At 34.4% G+C, this 27,887-nt stretch overlaps 1 protein-coding gene across 3 annotated transcripts in view; it reads left to right on the forward strand.

Moving 5' to 3' along the window:
• The window catches only part of ACVR1C (activin A receptor, type IC), a 65,354-nt gene that overhangs the window by 15,162 nt on the left and 22,305 nt on the right, over window positions 1-27,887 (forward strand). For all 3 annotated transcript variants that reach the window (XM_004674636.1, XM_004674637.1, XM_004674638.1), the window contains exon 2: window positions 11,602-11,832. In XM_004674636.1, coding sequence (XP_004674693.1) covers window positions 11,602-11,832 — 231 coding nt within the window. The remainder of the gene's footprint in view (window positions 1-11,601; window positions 11,833-27,887) is intronic.

A 27,887-nucleotide genomic window follows, 5' to 3' on the forward strand; every position in this document is an offset into this window, starting at 1 on the left:
AGCAGTGTACTTTTTTGATCTGCCTGTTCTGCTCCCCACTCTGTCTCTGGTGAAGCCTCTCACTGCCCCTGCACCTCTGGCCTGTACTCCAGTTCTGTATGCATAATAAATAAATCTTTAAAAAAAGAAAAAGAAAAGCCCTGTGAGATAAGAGTTACTCTTCCTGCTTGACCAGTGTGGCCACATTTAGAGTTGTATCTGGTCTAGCAGTGGCTCCGGATTTCAACTACAGATATTGAATCTTCTGAAACATAGAATTCTTTCACTATAACTTGGTGAATTTACACAACATTAAACTCAGATGAACAGAGCTAAAAAGGTAAGGTTTTTGCCATAGTTTTTTTTTTTTTTAATTGCTTTATACTGGTTAATCAAAAGAGAAGCAGAAACACTCAGGACAACATGGTATAGACTTTTTTTTATTCTAGCTAATATGAATTATTTAAGAATTCTCTGAGGTGCCCAAATATATATATTTCCTTATATTTATATCTTGAAATAAAATATGTAGCTGTCAAACCAAAAAGAGCTTTGTTTAATCATGCTTTGATAGACAAAAGGAAATATAATTCCAGAGGAAATCATGTAACCCATCTTCTAGAGCAGACTTTGATAATCCCTAGAAGTCTGGAAATTATTATTTTAAAAACATTATGAGTATAAGAATTAAGAATTTGTCCCTCATACTTCAGTTCCCACTCACGTCTATCTAGTTTGAATAAAGGGGCAGGTGATCTTGACTTTTTTATGCTTGTATATAATATATGAGCTCTTCATATTATCTAAGCCACATCGTTCGAGTCTTGGGGTCACTGTCAGAAGGAGACAAAGTTGGGATCAGCCTTTATAAAAAGTTTCCTTCTTTATCACTTGCCCTCTTCTTCCACTTTCAACTTTTCACATTCCACTCTATTTTTAGCTAGATCAGTTTTTTTACTTTGGATAGTTTCCTTTTCTTTCTAGACTGAAAATTATCTATTCCTTACCATATCTGATCATATAAAGGAATAGCTGTGGCTTATGATAAAAAATGTCTGACAAGTGTGCCCCTGAGAACTCTTAAGGACTTTAACTTTTCAATTTTTTTTGCTACTTTTATCCTAAACTTAAGACGGTTTTTTCTTCTATATATTATTTTAGTTCTACTAGTTTTTCAATACTGATTCTTTTAATTTGACTCCTTTAAACAAGTCAGATTTTCTTAGCTTTTAAAACCTTTTATCATTAGCTTTTTTTGTATTTTATTCCATTTTTCCCAAATATGTCACATATTCTTTAATGTGTAAATTCTCTGCAATCCTCTCCTATTTATTTTCCATATTCTCTAATTCATGTAGAATGAAAGCACAAAACTGGACTTCTACCACTTAATAAGTCTCTTAAGTATGAACTCACTTCAGTCTTTACCAGACAGATACAAGATTTTCCTGAATAGTTTTTTTGTGAACCATGATTATAGGACAAAAACTTCATTGTTCTCTGGGTATGCATTCACTCATATTGCTCTTTCTGATGCTGCGTGGTGACCACCGATATGACAATGTCTTATGGTTATAGAACTTCTGAATGGAAAGACATTAGATATTTCTAACTGTATACTTTCTTGGAGAGAAACACAGATGCCTTGGAGAGAAACACAGATGCCTCAACTAGCATTAGAACTCTAGGTCTCCTTGGACTGGATCAGAACTCTTGTACATCTTTATCCTTCAGGATTTAGCCATAATTAGCTAATAATAGTACAGCCATAGTTGATGATAATTTCCTATGAAAACATTATTAAAATGAGAGAATGTTTTCCTGATCAAGAGTTTTCCATCAAGTAAATTATAGATTTGACAAGCAAAATATTGAACTCAGATCTGTAGTGATCCAGAATTTATATATCCTAATCTTCCAAGTCCTATAAAATAGATCAAATACAGTGTGAAAAATCTGTGCCTGTGTACCACTGGAGGCTATGAAAGATGAATTTTAGACAGGGGAAGATTTTTCTAGTATGAGCTCTTTGAATTGAGTTGGAAGGTCCAGAAGTCCATTCACTGAACAAAGTTCCTTGTTAGTCAGATACTTGATTTCCTACTACTAGCTTTCTTTGGGTGGATACTACTTTTTAGCTTATTTTAGTTTCCCACAGCATTCCATGTTGGGTAAAAATAGTGAAATGGAAGATTGCCTCTTCGACTTGAGAGAACATTATATATGGATCATGGCCATTCATTATGATTAAAACAAAGTACAGGGATAGATAGGACACTCAACCTTCACTTTTTTTTTTTTATTGTGATATGTGAGAGGATTCACCAGAGACAGAATGGGGGGCAGAACAGGCAGACTGACAAAGTATACTGCTGAGGGGAGCAGAAGACAGGCCAGGAGAGATGTACCGCACCATGTAGATCACCTTGGGGTGGGCATTGATTTCATGCTGAAGTGGCCTAGCTTCTTATTGCTGTGCTTTAACCCACTGCGCCACCAGGGAGGGCCCTCAACCTTCACTTCTAATGTACTTTTTGATCTTTCTCCCCCATTGCCGTAACAATTTATAATAGGAAAAGATGAATAAAAATTTAACATTATAAAATGCAATTATGTATTTCATAACTTGAACATTTAAAAGATATCCTTGATCATGGCAATGTCTTTAATTCTGAGATTTATCTTCTTCCTTAATTAGTTATTATAGTACCATTTCTTTTTTTTTGAAGTAATGGTATTAAAGTGCTCTTTTTCAAGATATTTTCTTGGGAGGCAAAAGTTCAATGTAATTCTTGTTAGAATTCCAAAAATTATTTGTGAAATGTAATTTTTCAGTAAAATCTCCAAATGTGGTAACCACTACTATCAAGTATAATTTTATGTGAACATCAAATAACAACTATATTGTCAGTGTGACCTAAATAGATAAATCATAATAAAGGCTTTCATGATCACATTTTTTCCCCTTCTTATAGAATTCACTGCAATATTTGAATAGTTGGAGTCTGGGTTTAAGTAGAGGCTTGTCTCAATAAATCCCACTTTAGCAAGCAGTGCTTTCAAAGCCATTGCAGTGGGACCTCTTTTCCAGTGAAAAAGTAATTCATTCCACAATTATCTTGGTTTGTCTCTAGGAAGGCTTTACATTTTATTTCAAAATCTCATCAGCAATCTAAGATTGTGGGATTTCTATGTCTGTTTTAAGGAGACATGTGTTTTTAAAATGCAGCAGAAAATGCTACTGCTGAGGTAAGTTCATTTACCAAGAAAAGCCTGTGTGCTACTGCTAGATGGTACCAGTGTCTGCACCAGAAAACTATTTAGTGGGTAATGAGAATCAGGAACTGATGAAGCCACGTGTTTATCATTCCAAAGCCCACTGAAAGCCCGTCCTGGTCACCTGAGGAAGGACCTGAAAACCCATGAGGTTATGACGTAGCCCCAGAGTCCCACACTGCAATTCCAGGGAAGGTGGTTGGACCTCCCCAGTCCTTTGCAGGGTCCATGAGACCCTGTGATGGTGGGGGCAGACATTTGTAGAGGCTTGCTGCCTTTGCAACTGGAGTTCCACCTGAGGAAGGGGTATGATAAGAACCTGTTGGCAAGGTGAAATAGGTCAGTGCTCAAACCTTTCAGTTCCACAACAAGAGATATATCTCCAAAGACCAGTAAATGAGTACTGGTTTTGAAGTCTGCTCAGAGGTTGGGATGAGGCTGGTACTCTAAATGGAGGAGGGATGCAGGTTGGAGATGGTGCAGAGTAATTATATTCTCCAGAGAAGCCATTCTGGCCTGCTCTTGCTGCTTCCCCACTATCTAAGGGCAATCAGTCTCTGTAGCCTAGTGCATCTTGTATACCCTTGAATACACACCTGATGTGGTTTGCCACACTATCATAATGCCCTACAATTGTATAGTTTCTTTAGGGAATTGCCTCCTTTTACTCTTACCAAATGTTTCACATATTATGAATATTTGCGATAGTTATTTTATGTGTCAGCTTGACTAGAACATGACACCTATGGTCAAATACTATCCTGAATGTTGCTGTGCAGGTATTGTTTAGATGAGATTAATAGAGTAAAACAGACTACCCTCCATGGGTGGGCATAGGCCTTCAGTCAATTGAAGGCTTTAAGAGAAAACAAATTGAGGTCCTTTGAAAAGGAGGAAATTCTGTCTGCACAACTGTTTTCAGCCTTCAGTTACAACTCAGTACTTCTCTGGATCTGCTTGCTCACCTGCAGACTTTGGAACTGAATTATCAGTCTCTACAAATCAGTGAACCAATTCCTTAAATTAACTTCTCTTCTTCAATCTTTCTGCACACACACTTATTTATCCTTCTGCTTCCATGGAAAACCCTCATATAATAATATTTGATGAAAATTCTGTGATTTTTGCAAACATTTAGGCATTATCCATAAAGGAGATTATTTATGTTATCTCACATCATAATCAAATTAGATGAAAATTTGGGATTTAAGTACAATATATAAAAATGACCAGATCATAAACAGGAAAAAAAATATAGGCAAATTATGGAAACAAACTATTGTCCAGTGACAGAGAAGTGGTTAAACAATATGGTACACATGCACATCAGAAACTATTAAAAAAAACAAACCACCAATGAAATCTTGCCATTTGTAACTGCATGAATGGAACTAGAGCGTATTATGTCCAGCAAAATAAATCAGAAGGAAAAAGACACCAAGTAATTTCACTCAAATGTGGAATATAAAGACAAACCAAACCAAAACCAACCCATGAAATTTGCCTGCCAGATAACCAAGGTTATCAGAAGGGGAGGGTGGTGAATGGGGACCAATGTGGTGGGCAGTGGCAGTGAATCATGGTGGAGGATACTGGTGCCTGGGTAGTGGGCATGTTGTGATGACATACACTTGAGATGTTGAGTGTTGAAAACTAATATCACCCTAGTAAATATGATTTAATCTAAATTAGAACACACAAAATATGCTGGACCTTTTCTAAAATGAGCCCGGCACCTGGAAGTGGCAGTACTTCTACTTAAGAGAATTTCTCTTGTTAGGAAGTTCTATTCTTTCTGGACTGGGGCCTTGTAATTGCCACTTTTCTCAAAGGAATAATTTTCCTTTGTGCTGGCTGAATTCCAATGTATTTTGAGTTCTGAATTTTCTGAGATACAATCTAACAAATAGAATTTCCAAAAGTTGAATCTCTATTGAACACTCATTTGGCCAAAAGTTTGTATTTATATTGCCCATATTTTAGTTGCTAATTTTTCCTTTAGTCTGTTTTTCCTTACAATTCAAAAAGACAAATGCTTTGAAATGACTGCATGACAAGAAAATGAAATTTTGAAAAGGAATAGAAAGGGAAAAGATCTATGTCTGATTGCCTTTGACCCTGTCTGGCTTTCTTTTGGATGCATGAGTGCATAGTTGTCCTGGCTCCTTTCCTACTGCTGTACTTTTCATATTCAGCTGATGAGCTTGAATTGCTCCTTTTGTTAACTCAGAAGCCTGAAAATGATGAAGATATTACATATTCAGCAGGTCAAATTCAAAACAGTTTTCTGCATTAAAAAAGCATCTTATGGGGGCTCTTCCTGGTGGCCCTACAGGTAAAAGCACTGCATAATGAAGCTCTTCGAAGGCACTGCAACACGAGTTCGATCCCTGGCCAGGGAGCTGACCTAAGTGGTGTGGCAGACCTCTCCTGACCAGCCTGCTGCTCCCCTTAGCAGTGGAATTTGTCTGTCTGCCTGTTCTGCTCCCTACTCTGTTTCTAGTGAGTCTTCTCACTCACCACACCTCTGGCCTGTCCCCAGTTCTGTAAGCATAAATAAATAAATCTTTAAAAAAAATGCATTTTGTGCTTAATAGTTTGCTCTAAAATTAGCAAAATTGAATCAGCTAGTGTCTGAAAAAGAGTATGTGTCAAATTTATGCAAGACACTGGTCTAAAGATATCTTAACATATAGACTCAAAATGTAGGAAACCTAAGTGATACAAACCAACTTACTGAAAATCATATCTTACTCAAAACCCTGAACATTCCCAAGCAAATGCTTTACTTTTAAATAAGACTATAACATAACTGCATATAAGCTATATATATGTATATATTTGTTGTCTGATGGATTTTACATTTCTGGACACCAAGATTTGCTTGCCATCATGTGTAAATATGGATGAAAATTTATTTTCTTGTTGGTTAGGAATGTGCACATCCTTTGTTTCATGTGGGTAACAGATGTCTTGTGGGTAACAGATGTCTTGACTTTTACAGACTAATTGGAAGAAAGGGGGGAATGGGGGATAATTAAAGGGTGGGAGGAGACACAAGAAATGTGCAATCTTCCTTGTGGGAAAAATCTAATAGATATCCTTTAATGGGTAATTACCTCCTTCAATTTCATTTGCTATCCCTTTCCATATGACTCAAGTACAGTATAGAGGGAAAGTGTTCAATAAAGAAGCAAAAGTCTGGACTACTGTGTGCTAATGACCAGATTTTCCCTGTCATGGAATAGTCTAGTATCACTACTCAACTTTTTTTTTTAAAGAGCAAGATATGAAAGCATAAGTCTGATCACTAATAGAACTATGTTTTAATTGGCAACATAAGATTCTATGTTGAAGAAGGATGACATAAATATAGCTTAATACCAAATGCCAAATGTGACCTTACAGTGGATTGGGAGGAAATGAGTTTGTTTTATGTTAGATATATATCTTAAGTTCCCTTTAATTTTCTATTTTGTCAATGCAATAATCCTGCCAAGTGATGGTATAAATGAGATTTAGTAGATGTTTGAAGCCATTATCACTAGAACTTCTTAATTGTGTCAGTGTTTTCCATCATGCAAGATTTTCAGTAAGGTGTCATCTACTGTATTTACACTTGATCTTAGTCAAAAGGCAGAGAAGCAATCATCATCTACTGTATTTTAACAGTTCCAAACTAGGTCTATCTATCATTCTGATTGGTATATTTTACTTAAAACTAAAGGAAACTTTATATTCTTTTAAATACTCAGTGAGTACCCAGGATATTCCTTGCTTGGAACTATCATGTAATTATTTTTATTGGGAGCTTACTGTGCTTCAAAGATAAGTATCACATTAGCTTCTTAGAAGCTTGTGCCCAAAACAAAATTTAGGCAATTTGAAAGATACAGTTACTTACGCTAAATGAAGGCACATGATATTGACCTTTATATGACCACCTGTCTCCTCAGGAAACAGGCAGGTGGAATTTGTAGAAAAATATTAACTCCAATTATTGTGGTGATTGTTTCTCAAAATATGTAAAAATGTTGACTAATATTTCAACTGTTTTCAAATGTAATCAGGACACTGCAAATCTAAAACCTCAACTGTTCATTGCTAATTAACTTCTTTCTACTGTATTTTAACTGTATTTTATACACTATTGCTAGATACTGGTAAGGGGGGAGAACAGTCTCTGTATTTATCTTTTTAGGCTAGCATATCAGCTTGAGTAGTCAACAACTGCCACATCAATTCAGTCACTTGATCATTTTGAGCCTCTTTTCATTATCTATAAAATGGAGATAGTGATAATCAACTTTCACAGTTGCACTGGGAATTATACTCAATGATAAATACATGTGAAACCAAAATATGTTTAAGTGTTGAGTACTTTATGGTTATTGTCACTCAGTGCATTCATATTTCTAGTTGGCTACCTTGGTTTTCAGGCTTTTTTTTTTTTTTTTCTTGGTAGCAAATTCGAGGGGACTCTGATGAGGAGTCCGGTAAATGGTTTGAGGTTGTGTGACAGGAAAGTTATTGCTCCCAGCCACAGCTCTTTAAATTAGTAGGGTAAAGAATAACCACTAAGATTAACCTTCTTAATTGTCAAAGGGTTTTCCATATTTTACTATTGTAAATTTACATGAATCATGAATTCATGAACTCATAAAATATTGGCACTGTATGACACTTCATTTCTGGCCCTTCTGGTCCTACTCCAGTGCATTTCCCATTTTCAGAGAAAGGCAGTGAAACCCTGTCAGGTTAAGGTTAAATATCTTCTCCAAAGTCAATCAGCAAATTAGTAATAGAGTTAGGACGGGGACATTTTCTCTTTTCCATCAGCAAATTAGACAGAGCTCGGAGTGGGACATTTTTGTCTTTTCCTTAGTTCTTTTTCTGAATCATTGCCAGATGCCACCCTGCTGTGTGACTGTCTAGAGTCTGACCTGGACCACTGAAGGAATGAGAGCATTCAACTCACTCTTGGCAAAACAGGAAGAAATGTGTTTCTCTGACATGCCTTCTACATGGTCTGTCCATCTTCCTATGAATTACAAACACATTCTGACTGTTTGTGTAAGACAACTATATTTACCCTACTCCAATATGAGAAGACATAGTCATTAATGTTTACATATAGTTCCTATGTACCAGGAATATTCTAAGGACTTTCATAGATGAACTAATTTATTTGCACAATACCACTATGAAGAGGTATATTCTTCCTATCTGTCACATAGGGAAATTAAATCACAGAGTAGCCAAGTAATGCCCACAAGATTACACAACTATTATAACCAGGATTTGGAGAAATTTGTTAGATTGGAATTTGAAGGTACTAGAGAGGGAGGTTCCACTCTCAGAGTAGATGGGATGAATACTCACTGTATCAGCTATCTTTCACACAAGAAAAGTCACAAGATATTTTTAAACCACCTGTATAATATATATGCAGCTTTACAAGTCTTTTCAGTAGTATATAAATACCAACAAAGGTATATATTTATGTATACTGATCACCACTGGAATAAAAAGAAAAGGGAGCTATTATGCTTGGTCTAATATAGATATAAAATAGTATTTTATTTCATGATTGTATTTTCCTTAGCACAATGTTTTATTTTACCAGTCAAGAAAAATTATTAAAGGAAAAAAGAAGCTCTGTTGGACAATATGTAATTTGTTCTTCCTTACACATACAGTTCATATGAATCTTATCCATGTTTGCTCTTCTATAGGTATTTGAAGTTCTATATAAAAATAACAATTTATGTGTCAAATATTTTACAGGTATAAAATTTGCTCCATTTAAAGTCATTAGCAATAATGTTGGAGGGCAGTTATAACTTAACAAACAATTCCTTAAGTAATATAAAACTCTTATTTAACACAGCTGAGAAAATGAAGTAAACAGATTAATTTAGCAAATACTAATTTTTGAAAGTTCTGTTGATGTAGATATATCAAATTTTATTATTGAGGTATGTTTTTTGCTTTATAGATGTGCTCATTTAAAAAAATTGTCTGAAGGTCTTTTCTAGTACTCTTATTCTAGTACTCTTCTCTAGTGCTCTTATCAAGATGTATTCTTTAGCTACTAGAGGAAACTATGACTCATCGATGCTTGAAGGTACTATAGCAACAACAACAATGTTTAGACATCACAGAATAGAAATATAAATAATCAAACTAGTTTTTGGAGCTGTAAATGTCTATGGTTACAGATGTGTTTATCATTTTCACTTAAAAGTTTATAAGAGGAAAAACTGGGAACCTACATGCAAAAAAATGAAACTAGATCACTGCCTCACTCCAGTCACAAAAATCAACTTGAAGTGGATTAAAGAGCTAACAATAAGAACGGAAACCATAAAATACCTGGAAGCAAAGATGGGTCAAACACTACACGGCATACACTTCAGCGACATCTTTAAAGACAGAGCACCTAATGCCACAATAGTGAAGGCAAGGATAAATAGATGGGACTACGTCAAGTTAAAGAGCTTCTGTACAGCAAAAGAGACATTACAAAAAACAAACAGACAGCCCACTAATTGGGAAAACATTTTCTCACACAAAAGTAGTGATAAAGGACTGATCACAAAAATATATGGAGAACTGATGAAACTCAACAAAAATAAACAACCCCATCAAAAAATGGGCAGAAGAGCTAAAAAGACACTTTTTCAAAGAGAAAATGCAGATGGCCAACAAGCATATGAAAAAAATGTTCAACATCACTTGAAATAAGGGAGATGCAAATTAAAACCACAATGAGATACCACCTCACCCCATTGAGAATGGCACATCTTCAAACAACTAGCAACAACAAATGTTGGCGAGGATGTAGAGAAAAAGGAACTCTCCTGCACTGCTGGTGGGAATGCAAACTAGTACAACCACTATGGAAAACTGTTTGGAGGTTCCTCAAACTGCTAAACATGGAGCTTCCCTATGACCCAGCAATCCCACTCCTAGGTATCTACCCAAAAGACACAAAAACACTGATTGAAAAAGATACCTGCACCCCCATGTTTATTGCTGCTTTATTTACAATTGGAAAAACATGGAAGCAGCGCAACTGCCCAAAAGTAGATGACTGGATAAAAAAGATGTGGTACATATATACAGTGGAATATTACTCAGCAACCAAAAAGAGAAACATATGTCTTTTGCAGCAACTTGGATGGAGCTGGAAAAGATCATGCTTAGTGAGATAAGCCAGAAAGAGAAAGAAAAATACCGGATGGTTTCACTCACAGCAGGAGTATAATGGACCAGGCGAGAAAATAACCAGAATAATGAACAGCCATATACCAGAGACATTTTGTGGGGGTGGAGTGGGGAATGGGATCAAAAACGGGGGGTGGGGGGTGGGGAGGAAAGTACATGGGATTATGGTGATGGCACACGGGTGACTTGGTGATGGGAAACCTGCAGGGATTACAATTGAGATGGGAAAAAAAAGTACAAAATGATGTAAAAATAAACTGTTATAAAAAAAGTTTATAAGAGGAAGGGTCAAATAGCAGAACACATCTGCTATAATCACATATTAAAGTCCTGTAAGTGATGCTGGACACCACCCCTTACTGCTTTGCATACAGTATTTTATTTTTTAAAGACTTATTTATTTATGCATATAGAATTGGGGTACAGGACAGAGGTTCAGGGGTGGTGAGAGGATTCACCAGAAATAGCATGGAGAGCAGAACAGGCAGACTGAAGAAGTATACTGCTGAGGGAAGCAGTGGGCAAGACAGGAGAAGTGTGCTACACCATGTGGATCACCTCTGGGGTGGGGATGGAACTTGTGCTGAAGTGGCTGCAGATAGCTTCATAGTGCTGTGTTTTAGCCCACTGCACCAGCAGTGAGGGCCCATATACAGTATTCATAGGCACAGTTGGTTTGAGGGGGGTAATCAGTGAGATCTTAAAAATGAGGAATTGGCCATAGATGAGAAATAGTTTTTTTTTTATTAAAAAGTTTATTTTTACATCATTTTTCACATTTTTTTTTCATCTCAATTGTAATCCCCACGGGCTTCCCATCACCAAATCACCCCTGTGCCACCACCATAGTCCCGTGCACTTCCCTCCCTTGATGAGAAATAGTTTTAAAATGTAGTAGTAACTCAATAAATTCACAAAAATACAAATAGATGATCGAGTAACCATTTCAATTAAACACATGACTAAGTGGCAGTATCCACATTAGCATATGCTTATCCAGTGCTGTTTATTTCAACATTGGTTCATTAGGGTTGCATTTCTATACTAAAAAATTATGAAATAAATTTGCATGATTTTTTTGTTTAACGTTAAAGCCTTTTGCCTTATACTTTCTAGGATTGAAGTGTGTATGTCTTTTGTGTGACTCTTCAAACTTCACCTGCCAAACAGAAGGAGCATGTTGGGCTTCAGTTATGCTAACCAATGGAAAGGAACAGGTGATCAAGTCCTGTGTCTCTCTCCCAGAGCTAAATGCACAAGTCTTCTGTCATAGTTCCAACAATGTTACCAAAACTGAATGCTGCTTCACAGATTTTTGCAACAACATAACATTGCACCTTCCAACAGGTAAGAGGTTTTTCTTTGTTGATTCCAAATTTAATTTTACTCTTGGGAAATTATAAGCACCATGCAAATCAAGCTTTTGTTTCTTTAAATAAGAAAATCTGTTTTACTTCTCTCTCTCTCTCTTTGGTTTAACTGGTAAAATGATCTAGAGTCTACCTGAAGTTAAGTATTTCTAATTGCACTGGACAATCAAAACATGACAACAGAATTACATGTTTGAAGGAATATGTCCACATGATTTTATGTTTGAAGTGATTAATGAATCTAAAGTTAAATGTTATTTTTTTATGAAATGTCTTTTTTTAATGTATTGTGCTAAAGAAATTGAAATGTATACCAAGAATAAAGAGAGAAAAGAGCAACATTAAAAGTAGTAGACTGTGAGTGTTTACAGAAACAGAACCTTTTCTTTATGGGGTACTTTTATATATTTTCTTCATCTGCCCACATTCAAGCACATTCAAGGGCAGAAAGGCACAGGTAGAATGGAGTATGACCCTTCATTATTGTTCAGATATATTCCTGCCCTTTTTTCTCAATTTCATGGTATTTTATCCTAATTTACACAATTGTGAAAGAAATCTTAATCCTACCTTTTATCAGTAATTTGCAATCTGAAACTTTGGGGGATATTAAGGAGTAAATAATTCAAATTAAGAACTAATATCACATGAAAATCTCTGTGAATTTTCTTTACCACTTTTTAATGGTAGCAATAGCTCAATGCTTGTTGATAATGTCAATATCTATATACAAATATATATTCTTCCTTACTAATTAATATTTTAAGCTATTGATAAATAATTTTAGGTTTTTACATATCACCATGTCAATATTCCACTATAGTATTTCAATCTAATATTGAAAAAAAGATAAATTTACTTTCCTTTATCTCACTTTTTTAACTGAAAAACATTTATTTAAAAACCTGACCTCATTATTACAAATGAAAAACAAGTCTACCAAAAATGAAAGACTGTGGATAAACAAAGATACTTACATTCCAATGAGTATTTTGAATATTCTTTTTGTTTAAAGAGAGAAGAAAGAGGTTTTAAAGACATACTAGCATGAAATGAAAGACTTTTTGATATATATAATTAGAAAAACAAGAGATCTAGGGAAGAAATCATCATAGGCTTCACTACTCAATTCATCTCAAAAATTCTTAAAGTCATTTTATAGATCATCACTGATACTTGCCCCACTCTTAGGGAAACACTGTTCTAAGAATATTGCAGTCTTGGTTTTTGACCATGCTTACTTTCTTGCCTTTATACCCCTTAGACGTTGTGTGATCTGACATCTAGTCGAGACACATTTCTTTACTTACATTTTCTCCCCTGGTTATCTGGGGGTCAGACACATCCTGAAGTAAATGTTCATTTCATTTGATGCTGGTCTTATCATGATTAAGATCTAAGCTAATAAAGGGGGAGCGGAATACCTCCGCTTTAATGTGTAGCAGTGGTTCCTTTAATGTATCTTCTCAATAACGAATTATCTACAAGACCATACTCTGTTAGTAATAGTATAAAACAGGGCTTTGCGGCCCTCCCTGGTGGCGCAGCGGGTTAAAGCACAGCACTGAGAATCTAAAGCCGCTTCCGCATGAGTTCAATTCCCGCCTGCCCCGGAGGTGACCACATGGCGTGGCAGACCTCTCCTGACCCGCCCGCTGCTCCCCTCAGCAGTGTACTTCGTCGATCTGCCTGTTCTGCTCCCCACTCTGTCTCTGGTGAAGCCTCTCACCGCCCCTGAGCCTTTGGCCTGTACCCCTGTTCTGTATGCACAAATAAATAAATCTTTAAAAAAAAACAAAAACAAAAAAACAAACAGGGCTTTGCAACAAAAGGCCTTGGATGATAAAATGGTTAATAGCAGTTGGGTAAGTTAAAGAGTAAAGGAATTTAGTACAGCTAGAATGTAAGATCTCCTACAAACTCTGCCTACATTACAGAGAAGACATTACTTCACCCTCAAGTCCAGTCTAGAAGCATTCCCTTCTTTTGCAAAAGTTAATTTTGTCAAGGTATAATGTAATTATAATGTAATGTATTTTTTTTAAAGATTTATTTATTTATTCATACAGAACTGGGGTACAGGCCAGAGATGTGGAGGTTGAGAGGATTCACCAGGGACAGAGTGGGGAACAGAACAGGCAGATCGACGAAGTACACTGCTGAGGGGAGCAGCGGGCGTGTCAGGAGAGGTCTGCCACGCCATGTGGATCTCCTCTGGGGCAGGCGTGGATCGAACTCATGCGGAAGTGGCTTTAGCTTCTTAGTGCAGTGCTTTAACCCGCTGCGCCACCAGGGAGGGCCGTAATGTATTTTAAGGAAACAACTTGATGAATTTTGACCTATACATACACCGATGAAGCCACCACCTCATTTCTATACCCTCAAACATTCTCAGTTAACATCCACTTTTACCAGAGCCAGATAACTAGTCTGCTTTCTATTATGGTAGATTAGATTTGTTTTTTTTCTAGGGTTTTACATAAAAGGAGTCTTAACGAAGACATTATTTCACATTTGTCTTCTCTCACCCAATACACTTCCTGATACTTATTTTTATTATTGGGTATATTCATAGTTTGTTTCTTTTTTACTGCTTGGTAATTTCCTATTGTGTGGATGTTCTATGGTTTGCGATTTTGTTTTATCTTTTTGTCTTTTACCTACTCACCTACTAAAAAATATTCAGGATGTTTCCATTTGGGGGGCTATTATTAACAAAGCTGCAATACCTATTTTTTTGTATAAATGTTTAGATACATGTTTTATTTACTATTAAGAAAATAAGGTTAGAATTTTAGGGTCACATGGTAAGTGTATATTTATCTTCTAAGTATGATCTCTCAAATAGTTTTTCGAATTGCTTGTACCATTTCACAACCTCAGCAGAAATTATGATAGTTCCAGTTGGCCCATATTTTTGTGAACACTTGGTATAATCATTCTATTTAATTTTAATCCATTCAAGTAATTATGTAGTGGCATTTCATTGTGGTTTTCATTTGCATTTTTCTGACAACTAATGATGTTCAATTATTTTTCATGTGCACATTGGACATTTGTGTATCTTCCTTTATAAAATGTCAAATCATTTGCATGTTAAAAAATTGGGTTATCTTTTTATAGTTAAATTTAAGCCTTCCTTATACATTCTGAATACAAGTCCTTTACCATAATATGTATATTATGACTATTTTCTCCCATTCTATAGGCTGTAATTTTTTTCATGAAGGTGTTCTTTATAAAGGATTAAAGTTAGATGAAATCTATTTAGTTTTTCAAAAATATTATGTGTCACTTCATTTCCTGACTGAGAAGTCTTTTTCTAAATACTTATTTTACCTTCATTTTCAACTTAATTTTTATTTTAATGGGACATTAAAGTAGTTTCATGTTTTTCATATGGCTATGAAGTTGTCCTAACATCATCTGCTAGAAAATCTATCTTTTCAATTACACTGGAACTTTTATTTACAATAAATAACCATATATGTGATTATTTTAAGAATATTCCTTGTTTCTTTTCAAGTGTTTTATAAGTCTATTTGTAGGAAACTGAAACTTTCTTCATTTTGTAACATTACAGTAAGAATTAAAATCAGGTGGTATGATCTCCTCAACCTTGTTCTTTTTCAAAATGAAAAAGGTTGTCCTAAGTCTTTTGCATATCTATTTAAATTTTAGAACTAGTTTTGTAATTTTTACAAATAGGCAGATTTTTTTTATTAGATTGAGTTTATGAATATATAGGTTATTTAGAGAGAATGTTCATGTCAGCTATAGTAAATTATTTGATCCATGAACATAGTATGTTTTTCCATTTATGTAGTTATTCATAGTTATTCCTGGTGCTATTTTATAGTTATTAGAGAACAGATCTTATAGGTAATTCAAATGAATTTATCTCTCAGTATGTAATGTTTTTGAATGCTGTGGTGACTGACATTTTTAATATCTCAATTTCTAAATGTAAATTGCTTGTACATGAAAATAAATTAATTTTGTATATTGACATTACATCCTACGTACTTGCCAAAATAGCTTATACCAGTTCTAGTAGCTTTTTAAAAGATTCTCTGACATTTTCTTTATGCACAGACATTTTATCAGTGAATAAAGACAATTTATAACTTATGTTCTGATCTGTATACATTTGATTTATTTTTCTTGCCTTTTTGTGTTAACTAGAATTGCCAATATGATGGTGAGTAGGAGTGTTAAGAGTGAAGATCCTTTGAGATCAGTGCTCACTTTTATCATTAAGCTGATGTTAACTGTAGGTTTTATTAGATTCTTAATTTTAGGTGAGAAAATCTGCTAGTCCCATTTTGGGCAAAGTTTTTTGAAAACCATAAATGCATATTAAATTTCAAGTACTCTGATGAATTTATAAAGATTATCATATGGGTTTTTTTTCAGTCTTTTAATGTCTACATTATATCCACAGTAGTGTTATATGATATTAAATTGAATTCAAATTTATTTATCTAACTAAGGATTTCTTTCTTTTCATTACACTGTATCATCAGACATTCCATTGAATAGGATAGTATTATTAGGCATTCCATTCAATAGGATTGGCTTTGCAGTCATTTTGTGGCAGGTTGTTCTCTCTGTGAAGCATCATTAAATGATTATTAGCTGTACTGGGAACAGTAGCTGTTTGGAGAGAAATTGGAAAAATTCAGGCTGAGCGATGACATAGTCAGTGCCAAAAACTCTGCTATTTCTGTGTCATCAGTGAATGTGATTAATCTCTCCTGCACTCTCTAATAGAGATTTGTCAATTTCAAATGTGACCATATATATATATATGTATATATATATGTATATATATATATATATATACACACACATATTTATGAAACATACAAAAACACTCTGAAAAGTAGACATGATATTTTCATAGTAGTTAATACTCTGCAACCTATTTGTGGGCCATGCAGAAGAAAGGAGGTGACCAGAAAAGGTTGGAAAAAATCTAGGACTTCCCTTTGTGGTTCAAGCCAAGTGGATTCTTGGCTCTTTGGCTCTAATCTATCACTCCAACTGTGGGGCCATTTCAGGATAGCTGACTTAATATAGATGCAGTAACATAGTTTTGCCAAGTTTCAGCTGGTCCTCTTGTGTTGTTAGATCCTGTTTGTAATGACTGGGCTCATGGTTTGTTCCTGTGTGATGAAATTTCTATTTCAGATAGAGTTGGTGACTTTTTTCTCTCTGCTCCTCCCCCTGCTGGAGCCCTGGTAATTTGGTAATTAGAGAACAGTAGGCACTCACTCTTATTCTCCCCAAAACCCTTGTAAGTGAGGATTGTGATTCCAGAAGACTTAAGCTAGTAGTTTTCCTACAGGTTTCCATTGTGACACATAGAAAAGAAAGGAATTTAACATAAATTTCCCCAACCCACACAGTAGTAACAAGGCTTTTGCAAAATACTCTTAACCATAAACGTGAAAGGTACTCCTTACTCTTTCATTAAGTGGAAATGCTGGTCAGATCCTATCAATAGGTTATGTTTACAATTTCAGAAATACCTCTTTAGTTGGTATTTCACTGTGGCAATTCAAAGTGGAACAAGGAGATTTATTATGTTTATTCACTAGTACAAAAATCTATTAAGACCCTAGTTACTATTTGAATTTCAAATATTTTCTTTTTAAAGAAACCTTTTACCTGTTCATTTTTAATACTAAATTGGATAAGATTTAAGTCAGTTCAGATTATTGTAAGCAATAGTTGGTTTAGATTACATTAAATTCAATCATTTGCCCTTAAAAAGTACTTTCTTCTTTGACATTACATATCAGTGTAATTCTCAGGAATTAATTTTTTGGGGTAGAAGAAATTGTATGCTTTAGTAGAAATACATACATTAGGAAGCTTGTTCTCTTCCCTGAAGCTTATTGAATGAATGAAGTATTAATAGTACAACATGAAAGGAGTAACCTTTCAGGTTCAACTATTATCCCAAATAAGTTTTCTATGCGAAACTTTAAAAGAAAACTACCAAAGTCATTTTTGACCAGCAATTTGAGTTCATGTCTCTGCTAATGGGAAATATGTTATTTTCACAAAAGAATGTAGTAATGAATATTTAAAGATTATAGATGACAAATCAGTTTAACAAGAGAAATATATTTGTATACTTTGTGCAGACATCTAATTTCTTTTTCCATTTTTTTAGACCACATATGAATAGTTATCTTTAACTCCAAAAAATATCTGCCTACCTTTTATTGCCCTGACTCTAGTGACCTTTGATGTGACCCCATGCTTCCTGTAAGTTTCCTGCAGAATATGTGAGGTTGGTTGCCCACACTCAGCTTTTTTCTAAAGTTAGGAGAGAAGCTACTTTGTTGGAAAAAATTCACATGGAAAAAGAAGATTTACAAGTTATATATAGGCCCAAGCATTAGAAAGAAAAGAGAATAATAGTAATAAGTAAGAGGCAGATGAGCACAGTCAGAGAAGGAGGTTTGAGTAGGAACACAGGGTCAGAGAGAAGCAATATGAGAAAGATGTGAGCTGCCCTTTGCTTTCAAAACACAAGGGGCGGGGTGGGGCATGAGCCAAAGACCTCAGGCAGGCTGTGCAGCCTGAAAAAAAATAAAGTAAGTGTATTTTTCCTCTTCATTCCAGAAAGAAATGGAGCTCTGTAAACATCTTAATTTTAGTTCACTGGAACCCCTGTCAAATTTATATATTTCAGACAATAAGTAAATAAATTGTTGTTTTAAGTAAAAAAAATAGTAACTAATATATTTTAACTCTTCAATATTTTCCTTTGAAAAATGAAAGACTAATATACAAAATTTAGTGTATAATGTTGGGGGGGTGTGGGGAAAAATCGAGATAGGATAAACAAATTAAAGGGGAAAAAGTTTCCACACTGGAAGATGTTTTGAGTGTGTATCCCCACAGTGAATTCTGTCTGTGAACCCTGTAAATAAGTTAGCCTAAATTTGCACAGTTTTATTTATTTGGTATAAGTTGGGCCATTTGTTTTTATTCTTTACTTCTTATACTTTCCCATATTTAAAAAATCTTTGATAATTTTAATATCTACTAGTTCTGTGAGTTTGAATATGCTATTTTTGATTCTGCTGATTCATATTCATGGTGGTTACTTGTTTTGTGAGTTTTGATTGTTACCTAATGTTTTAGAACTGCAGATGGAGGAAAATTTGAAATCTGTAATTAAAATGTATTCCTCCACAAATTTACTTTTGTCAGATATCAGGGGATATGAACTGAAACCTACTAGGTGTTTTCATGAGATTGGTTTTGGCTAACATAGCATGAACTTTAATTCAAGTTTGTATATGCATATACACCTTTGTGGTGAGGAACTTAAGGAAAGAATATTTTTCTACTCTACCCAAAGTCAAGATTGAGACAGATAAATAGACAAGTATATAACTTGTCTTCTTTCAGAACTCTGTTTTGTTTATTTTCAAGACAATTATAGTCTTCATCATCTCATGTATACAACGTGATTGCCTAATCTGACCTTCTAGTATTTCAGGAACCATGTTTTATCTCATGACCTTGTGATAAAGTCTGTCAAACCAAGCTCTTAAAAGCCAAAAACCAGCAAATACCTGTAGGGTAAATTACAGCCCCAACTCAAGAACCTCTATAGATTTGCATTTGATTTTTTTTGCTGCTGAGCAATTCATTTATCTTCCCACAACATTATTATATAATAGAAAAATAAGTTTTTTATTTATATTTTATTTAGTATTTATGTATGTGTTATACCAGGAAGGGCTTCTGTGGGCATCTAAAGTATAACTTGGCAGAAGTGGAAATTCCAGGATAGTTTATTTTTGAAATGATGCTGGCATAATTATCTATCCATCTGGAAGAAAAACAGGGCTGTACCACAGTGTCATGCCATATACAAAAATAAAGTACAGCTTGATAAAATATCTAATTGTGAAATATAAAACAATTTAAATGTCAGAGGAAATTTTAGAAAAAAAAGATTTCTATGACTTTATAGTATGGAAACTGTTCTTAAATAAGATAGGAATTCCGACTGCTATCGAAGGAAAAGATAGATATTGACTACATGTAAACTAAAACAAAAATGAGTAATAAAAAATAACATAAAGAATATCAAAGATAAATTAAATATGGGTAGAAATATCTGTAACATAATTAGCTGGGGAAAAGGCAACTAAAAGATACAGAGTTTGAGTGAGAGTGTATATGTGTGATACATGGTTTGTGTACATCGCAGAAGGTAGAAAGAGTTGATGATAAATGAAAAAAAATGGGCAAAAGATACAAACAGAAATTTTGGAGTTGAGAATATTTAAAGTGGCCAATCACTGAAAAGATGGTCAATATCATTACCAGTTGGGGAGATACAAATTAAAACAACATGCCATTTTTTCCACCAACTACACTGCTCACAAAAGTTAAAAATGGTTATGTATTAGACAGGGTGTTTAAAAGTATCAGAAAATGAGATAACATCTTAACAGGGACATTACCAGCATGAAAGGAAACCTAGAAGTAGGTTAGTTCTCTTTGTTAAACAAGAAATTCAACAATATTATCAATCTATCCCAGCTCTTTGTTATATGAATCCATGGGTACCTTTATTGTTTAAGATGTTTCCATCTAATTTCATGATAGCTTTATCTAATATTTTTTCCCTCATGTGTGTTTCCATTGTTGACTAAGAAGGACCTTATCTTTTGTTATTAGGATCTCAAGTTTAAGGAACCCTCAAGATAAAGGGTCTCATATAATAGAGACCACCATGTTTACCAGAGCTATCAACAGTCTCGTTCCTTATTACTACTTAAATTGTATATAAACCATCTTCTTAACCCCAGGTAGGAGGCTTGGGCTTACTGTTAAGCAGAGCAGGATAAACAAACGAACAAACAAAAAACAGGAAAAATCTTATTCCTGATACTCTGAACATAGCCTTCACATAAATTTTCAGTATTATTTCCCAAAATTTTCCCTATTTCCAACACCTGAGTGGTACAGCAACTCTCCAGAGGAAAGATTTTAAGATAGACCCAGACTATGAATAGCTCCAGATGCCTCCCAGAACGTACATATTTTCTAGAGGAAGGTACTTTAATGTGAGGCCTCAAAGAACATAAACATTTCCACAAGGAGATGAGTTCTGAGTGAAGGATAAGTACCAAGCACACAGGGAGTTGGACAAACAGGAAAGAATATACAGCAGATACAAATCATAAAGGTTTCTCATGTATTAGAATTATCAGACATTGTTTCTAGGAGATATTTTTCTAAATTTAAGGAGACAAAACACAAACTTGAAAACTGTTTATAGAGAATAAAATTGTTAAAAAGTGGCCTAGCAGGGCCATCCCGGGTGGTGCAGAGGGTTAAAGCACTGTGCTAAGAAGCTAAAGCCAATTCCACATGAGTTCGATCCCAGTCTGCCCTGGAGGTGACCCAGATGGCGGCAGAAGACTTCTCCTGACCAGCCCGCTGCTCCCCTCAGCAGTGTATTTGGACCATCTGCCTGTTCTGCTGCCCACTCTGTCTCTGGTGAAGCCTCTCACCGCCTCTGAACCTCTGGCTTATACCCTAGTTCTGCATGCACAAATAAATAAATCTTAAAAAAAAAGTGGCCTAGCAGATTTGAATAATAAGAGAACTTTTAAAATTTAAAAATATGATAGAAATTAGAAACATAACTGAAAACAGTATGGAGTGTTCTCAACAATACAAAAAAATTTAAAAATAACAATTTTTAATTACAATTGAAGAGATAATTAGAGGATCTGAAATACAGATCCCTATTAGAGAGAACATGAAACAGGAAATATGAAAGGGGTGATGACAACTAGAGAAAAATCCAAGAAAGTTTGTCTTTTATACAATGGTCTATAAGGAGAAGACAGACAGAATTGGGCAAAAACAGTACTTGGTGCAGTGATAGTTGTGAATGTCCCATGATTAATATCAACTAATCTACAAAATCAGACTTTTCAATTAATATAGAAATAAAAACAATTGCAAATCTTGGTAACAGCATAGTAAAGCTACAGAACACTGATGACAAAAGGAAAGCCTAAAAGTTGACATATGGAAATGGTAAATTAAGTACAAAAGAGTTACAGAAGAACTGACATTGTCTTTTTGATTGCAAAAAATTAAAAGAGAGAAAGTAGAATTGTATCTTTAGTACTATAAGAGAAAAGAACTGGTAGTAGAATTCTATGCATAGAAAAATATATTTGAAGAATGGGGATAACAAAAAGATACTTTAAAATTAGAGCAAACATTATTCAAAATTAGTATGGAATCACAAAAGACCCAGACTAGCCAAAGCAATTCTCAGAATATAGAAGAATGAAGGTGTTAGGCTGCCAAACTTCAAATTATACTACATAACAATAATAATCAAAACAGTATGCTGCTGGACAAAAACAGACACACAGACCAATGAATATAATTAAGAGCCCAGAAATAAACCCACACTTACATGGGCAGTTAATTGATGACAAGGAGCTAAGAACATACAATGGAGAAAGAAAAAGTCCCTTCAGTGAATGGTGTTAGGAAAATTGGATAGCCACATGCAAAAGAATGAAACTAGACAATTATTTTTTTACCACACATAAAAATTAACTCAAAGTATATAAAAGATTTGAATGTAAGACCTGACACCATAAGAGTTATACAAAGGAACAGAGGCAGAGTACTCCATGACATTGGCTTTGGGAATGTCTTAGGGAACTCAACAATGGCAAGGAAAATCAAAGCCAAAATAAACAGGACAACATAAAACTAAAAAGCTTCTGCACAGTAAAATAAATTATTATTAAGACAAAAAGACACTCTACTGAATGGAAGAAAATATTTGTATACCCAACATATCAAGGTGCTAATATCCAAATCTACAAAGGTTGCATACAACTTAATAAAAAGAAAATGAACAAATTAAAAAATAGCTAAATAGATATTTGTCCAAATAAGATATACAGATGGCAAAAAGGCACATGACAAAAATGCTCATCATCATTGATCCCCAGTGAAATGCAAATCAAAAATCACCATGAGGTACCACCTCCCATCTGGGAGAACTGCATGTATCAGTGAGACTGGAAGTAATAAGTGTTGGAAAGGGTGTGGAGGAAAAGGAACCCTCGATCACTGTTAGTGGGAATATAGACCAGTCCAACCTTTATGGAAAACAGTATGGAAGGTTCTCAAATACTAAAAGTAGAACTACCTTATGATTCAACAACTCCTCTCTCCTAAGTATCTATTCCAATAATACAAAACCACTATGTGTACCCCCACATTCACTGAGGCACTATTTGCAGTAGCCAAGATATGGACTAGTGCCCAATAACAGATAAGGGCATAACGAAGATAGGCACAATTGAATCTTTCTCAACTATTAAAAAAATAAAGAAGAAATTTTGCCATTTGCAACAACATGACTGATGGCACAGGAAGAGATATTAAGTGAAATGAGTCAAGAGGAAAGACAAATGCAGGATAATCTCCATGCAAATGAATAGACATAAACAGACCAAAACAAACCCTAGAAATTTTATTGCAGAATTGACACAACAGGAATCAGAGGGTGAAGGGAGTGGCCTCAATGGACGAAGGGGAACTATTACTGATGTTTTACTAGTGGGTGTGGTGTAATTATTTATATTTGTAGAGATGAACCTATAGTCCTAAAACATACACTGTGTTCTCAATAAACTTTACTCAACAAAAATTAAAAAAGCAGAAACACACACACAAAAAACAAACAAACAAAAAGCAGAAACAAAGTCACAGAAGTATAGTTAGTTTACCTTTCGTAGATAGCTTGATAAAGGACATTCTAAAGGCAGAAAGAAAGTAATAACCAAAGTTTTTATATCCAAGGAAGAATGGAAAAAAAAAAAAGGAAGTGATAAATAACTGACCAATTCTAAAGAATGTTAATTTATAATAATGTCTTCAATTTTAAAACACGACAAAATGCTCATTTAATATAAAAATAACTATATATGTAGGAACAGGGATGGAGTTAAATTTTCAAGGAGCTTGTTTTGTCTAAGAGGAGGTAAAGATATTGTTATGCTTTGTAATATACCTATTTGTAACTTCTAGTTCACTTTTAAAAGAACAGAATATGACAATATTACTTTTATTTTATAATAGGAAAAATGAAATGATAAAAACTATCCTGAAGAAGTTGAGAGAGAAAAGAATAAACAGATAAGACAAAAGAGAGCAGCCAAATGTTACTAATAATTAAATGTAAATAATATAAATGGACCAAGCATTTAAGTGAAAATAAAAATTATTAGACCAGAGAAAACAAACCCAGTTAAATGTTTAAAATGTATATAAAATGAAAATTTATAGAAATGTTGAAAGTTTGTTGATAGTAAGCTCTACCAGTCATATATTAAAGTTTTGATTTATTTCTACAAAACAAAATAAATTTTAAGTAAAAAAAATGACTAGAGATTATCACTATCTAGTGATAAAAATTATTATCAAATTTAATTTTCTGTGTACTTAATAACATGGTCTTGAAAAATTACAGTCTTACAGATCTATATGAGTAATAAAGCAGTCCACAATCTCAGAGGGAAATTCTATTACACTATGGTCTTTGTAATCAACAAAACAAGTAGATTAAGAAAAAAAATACACTAAGACTATAAGGTTGGATCAATGTGATTTATCAACAACCTGAATTATAGAAAATTGTAATTGACCAAATATGAGTAGTCTAAATGATATTAAAGAACTTGCATCAGTAGTTTTTAAAAAGATAGTAAAAAATACTATTAAGAATATTTCAAAGGCTGTGTGGCTCTACCAGAAAATTCCAATAAATTCACAGAACAGATAAAACTGACTCAAACTTGTCCAAAACAGGGGCCTCCCTAGTGGTGCAGGGGTTAAAGACATAGTGCAATCAAACTATCATCAGACACTGCAAAATGATCTCCACTAAGGAGCTAACCCACATGGTATGGCAAATCTTTCATGTCTCACCTTCTATGCCCCTTAGCAGTGTATTTCAGTAGGTCACAAATTGCTAAAAATTTGACCCCCCAATACTCCTAGGAATCTACCCAAAGGACATAAACACATTAATTTGAAAGGAAGCCTGTACTTCTATATTTACTGCAGCACTTTTTACAATAGTTAAAGATATGGGAACAACCTAAATGCCCCAAAATAGATGGCTGGATCAAGAAGAAGTGACGTATATGCAGTGGAATACTACTCAGCAATCGAAAAAGATAAACTAATGCCATTCACAGCTATATGGACGCAGCTGGAAGGGATTATGCTCAGTGAAATAAATAGGAAGGAAAAAGAAAAATACTGAATGGTTTTGCTTAGTGGAAAACCAAATAAGGATGAGGGGGGAAAAAAGACCAAACAAGCAGCCAACTATAATCAGAGGTATTCATTAGGGAGAGGGATTAAAACAGGGGTGGGAAGAACACAAAAAGAGTATCTATATGTAAAAAATTGGAAAAAAGTCATAATGTTAAAAATCCACATATCTACATATCTTGAAAAATAGGAAAATTTGGCATCCTTGAGGTCTACCTCTTATCAGCTGAATGAAGTGGAAATTTCTGAGTCTTTCTTATTAGGCAGTACTTTCTCCAGTTATTCACACATTCACTCATTCATTCATTCAATGTGTATTCAGTTTATAGTCATTGACCTAGCGTTCCCATTAGCAATAATTTATTATATTCTTCTCTAGTATAGTTGGAATATCTTTTTTTTTTAAAGATTTATTTATTTATGCATACAGAACTGGGGTATAGGCTGAAGGTGCAGGGGCTTGAGAGGATTCACCAGAGACAGACTGGGGAGCAGAACAGGCCAACTGATGAAGTACACTGCTGAGGGGAGCAGCAGGCGAGACAGGAGAGGTCTGCCAGGCCATGTGGGTCTCCTCTGGGGCAGTCAGGGATTGAACTCATGCAGAAGTGGCTTTAGCCTCTGAGTGCTGTGCTTTAACCCGATGCGCCACCAGGGAGGGCCCTCGAATATCTTTTTAATATAATGTTATGCCTGATGTTTCTCCTTTACTATTTTTTTTAAGTCTTTTCTTTATAAAGGAATTACACTTTGTTGCTTGATTCTTTCATGACTAGTTTGCACTTTGGGTTGTAATAGAAATGATTTCACCAATAATGACATCAGAGTCATGCTCAGAGAAATAGCTGTGATATCAGATATCATCAGAGCACTCGAAATTTCCCCACATAAATCCATCCAGGACAAGGTCAGGAAACTTGAGTAAGAGAAGCTAGATATTTCTAGGGCTAATTTTGATAGGAATTGTTGTTTAGTTCATGCATACACTAATTACCACCCTTCATATGGAAATAGACTATTCAACAAAAATCATTCAACTTCCCCACATCTTTGTTCCCATTTTGCTACCAAAACATACAGTGCTTTCCAGGGTAAGTATTGTAAATTCTGATCTTTTATGTTTCAATACATGATTTTAATAATGATATTCTTTATAATTCAAAATAATTGGTTTCAATAAATGTGCACAACATTAAAATGTGGGTGCTTTATAAACCTCAGCAGTTTCCTCCCTATTTTGTTCTCAGTTGTATGAAGAGAAAAAGGAAAATTGATTACTTATGTCAGAGTAAGTGAAGAATGCATATTGATCAGGTACATGTCTAAATCACTTTAAATCAAACTGCAGGATTACATATGAAGGATGATAAACTTCTAAAACATTAGAATTGACTTAATCAAAAATTAATAATTTTAAGCATGCTATAATTATAAAACTTGCAGACTCAGTTCTTCTTTAGGGGCTAACAAGTTTTATCTTCATTCCTTTAAAAATCTATTGTTTCTCAACTTTCTTAAGGTTTTCCATTTTAAACCTAAATTCATTGCTGTAGTCAGTATAAGGTGATAGCTACATGCTGAGAAATGCTCACAGGACCCCTTGTGGAATTGTTCTGACATCACATGAACAAATCCATTTATAGCTCCTTCTCTGAAGATTTGTTGAACACCTGACAGGTGTGCCAGACAGGATGCACCCCACCCATAGACAGAAAGATGCTATGATTTTTATATTTTGGAAAGTGGAGTGAAAATATAAGCATACAAAAGTCAAACTTGTACTCTGATAGCTGAATATAGGAAATACTTGTCTCAAGAATAAAGTAGACTGATTTCAGTCATGAGATTTTATTCTGAGGAATGTTACAGGAAATTAAAATAAAATGTATAACCAATTCTAATATTTTATATTATATTCTTAGATTCCACATTATATAAGCCATCTCCTCTCAGTTATGTAAATACCATTACCTGTTTAAATATTTTGGGGGTGATTTATTATATACAGTGCAATGAATTGGACCAAAGCATGACTATGTCACATTAATCTTTTTCAAGTGAATGAAACACTTTGTGCGACTCTATAAGCTGTGCAAGAATCTGTATTAGTATGAAGTTTTGTGTGATATAACTTCCCTTTTGTCATCAATATTTTAAGTCCTTTCTTAGACTAAGACTCTATTCTATGAGCTACAAGACATAGGTACTCCTTCTAAGAAACCTTTATTTTTCCCATGTTTAGGTTAAGAAAGATCTAAAGTATCCCTTGAGTAATTACTAATTTCTTCTTAGGTAACTAATCCTAGACGAATGTCTAAAAATTAAGAAAAACTGTCAAAGGATTTAAATTCTCCTTCTTATATTGTTATTAATCTCACCTTTGTGTCAAGTTTCTTCATAGCCCTTAGGTCAAAGATTGTATCTTCAATATAATCTTTAGCATTTCTATTTTCCATAAGCATAAAAATATTATTCTAAATTCAGATGCTAATAGGCAAGAGAAGTGCAGAAATCCAGCAGCACAGGGAGAACTATCCAGGAAATTTTTTTAAATAAATAAATATTTATTTATTTATTATTTATTATTTTAATAAAGATTTATTTATTTATTTATTTGGGCCCTCCCTGGTGGCACAGCAGGTTAAAGCACAGCACTAAGAAGCT

The sequence above is a fragment of the Condylura cristata genome, unplaced genomic scaffold (assembly GCF_000260355.1).
Source record: "Condylura cristata isolate star-nosed mole 26May11 unplaced genomic scaffold, ConCri1.0 scaffold00002, whole genome shotgun sequence".
Lineage (NCBI taxonomy): Eukaryota > Metazoa > Chordata > Mammalia > Eulipotyphla > Talpidae > Condylura > Condylura cristata.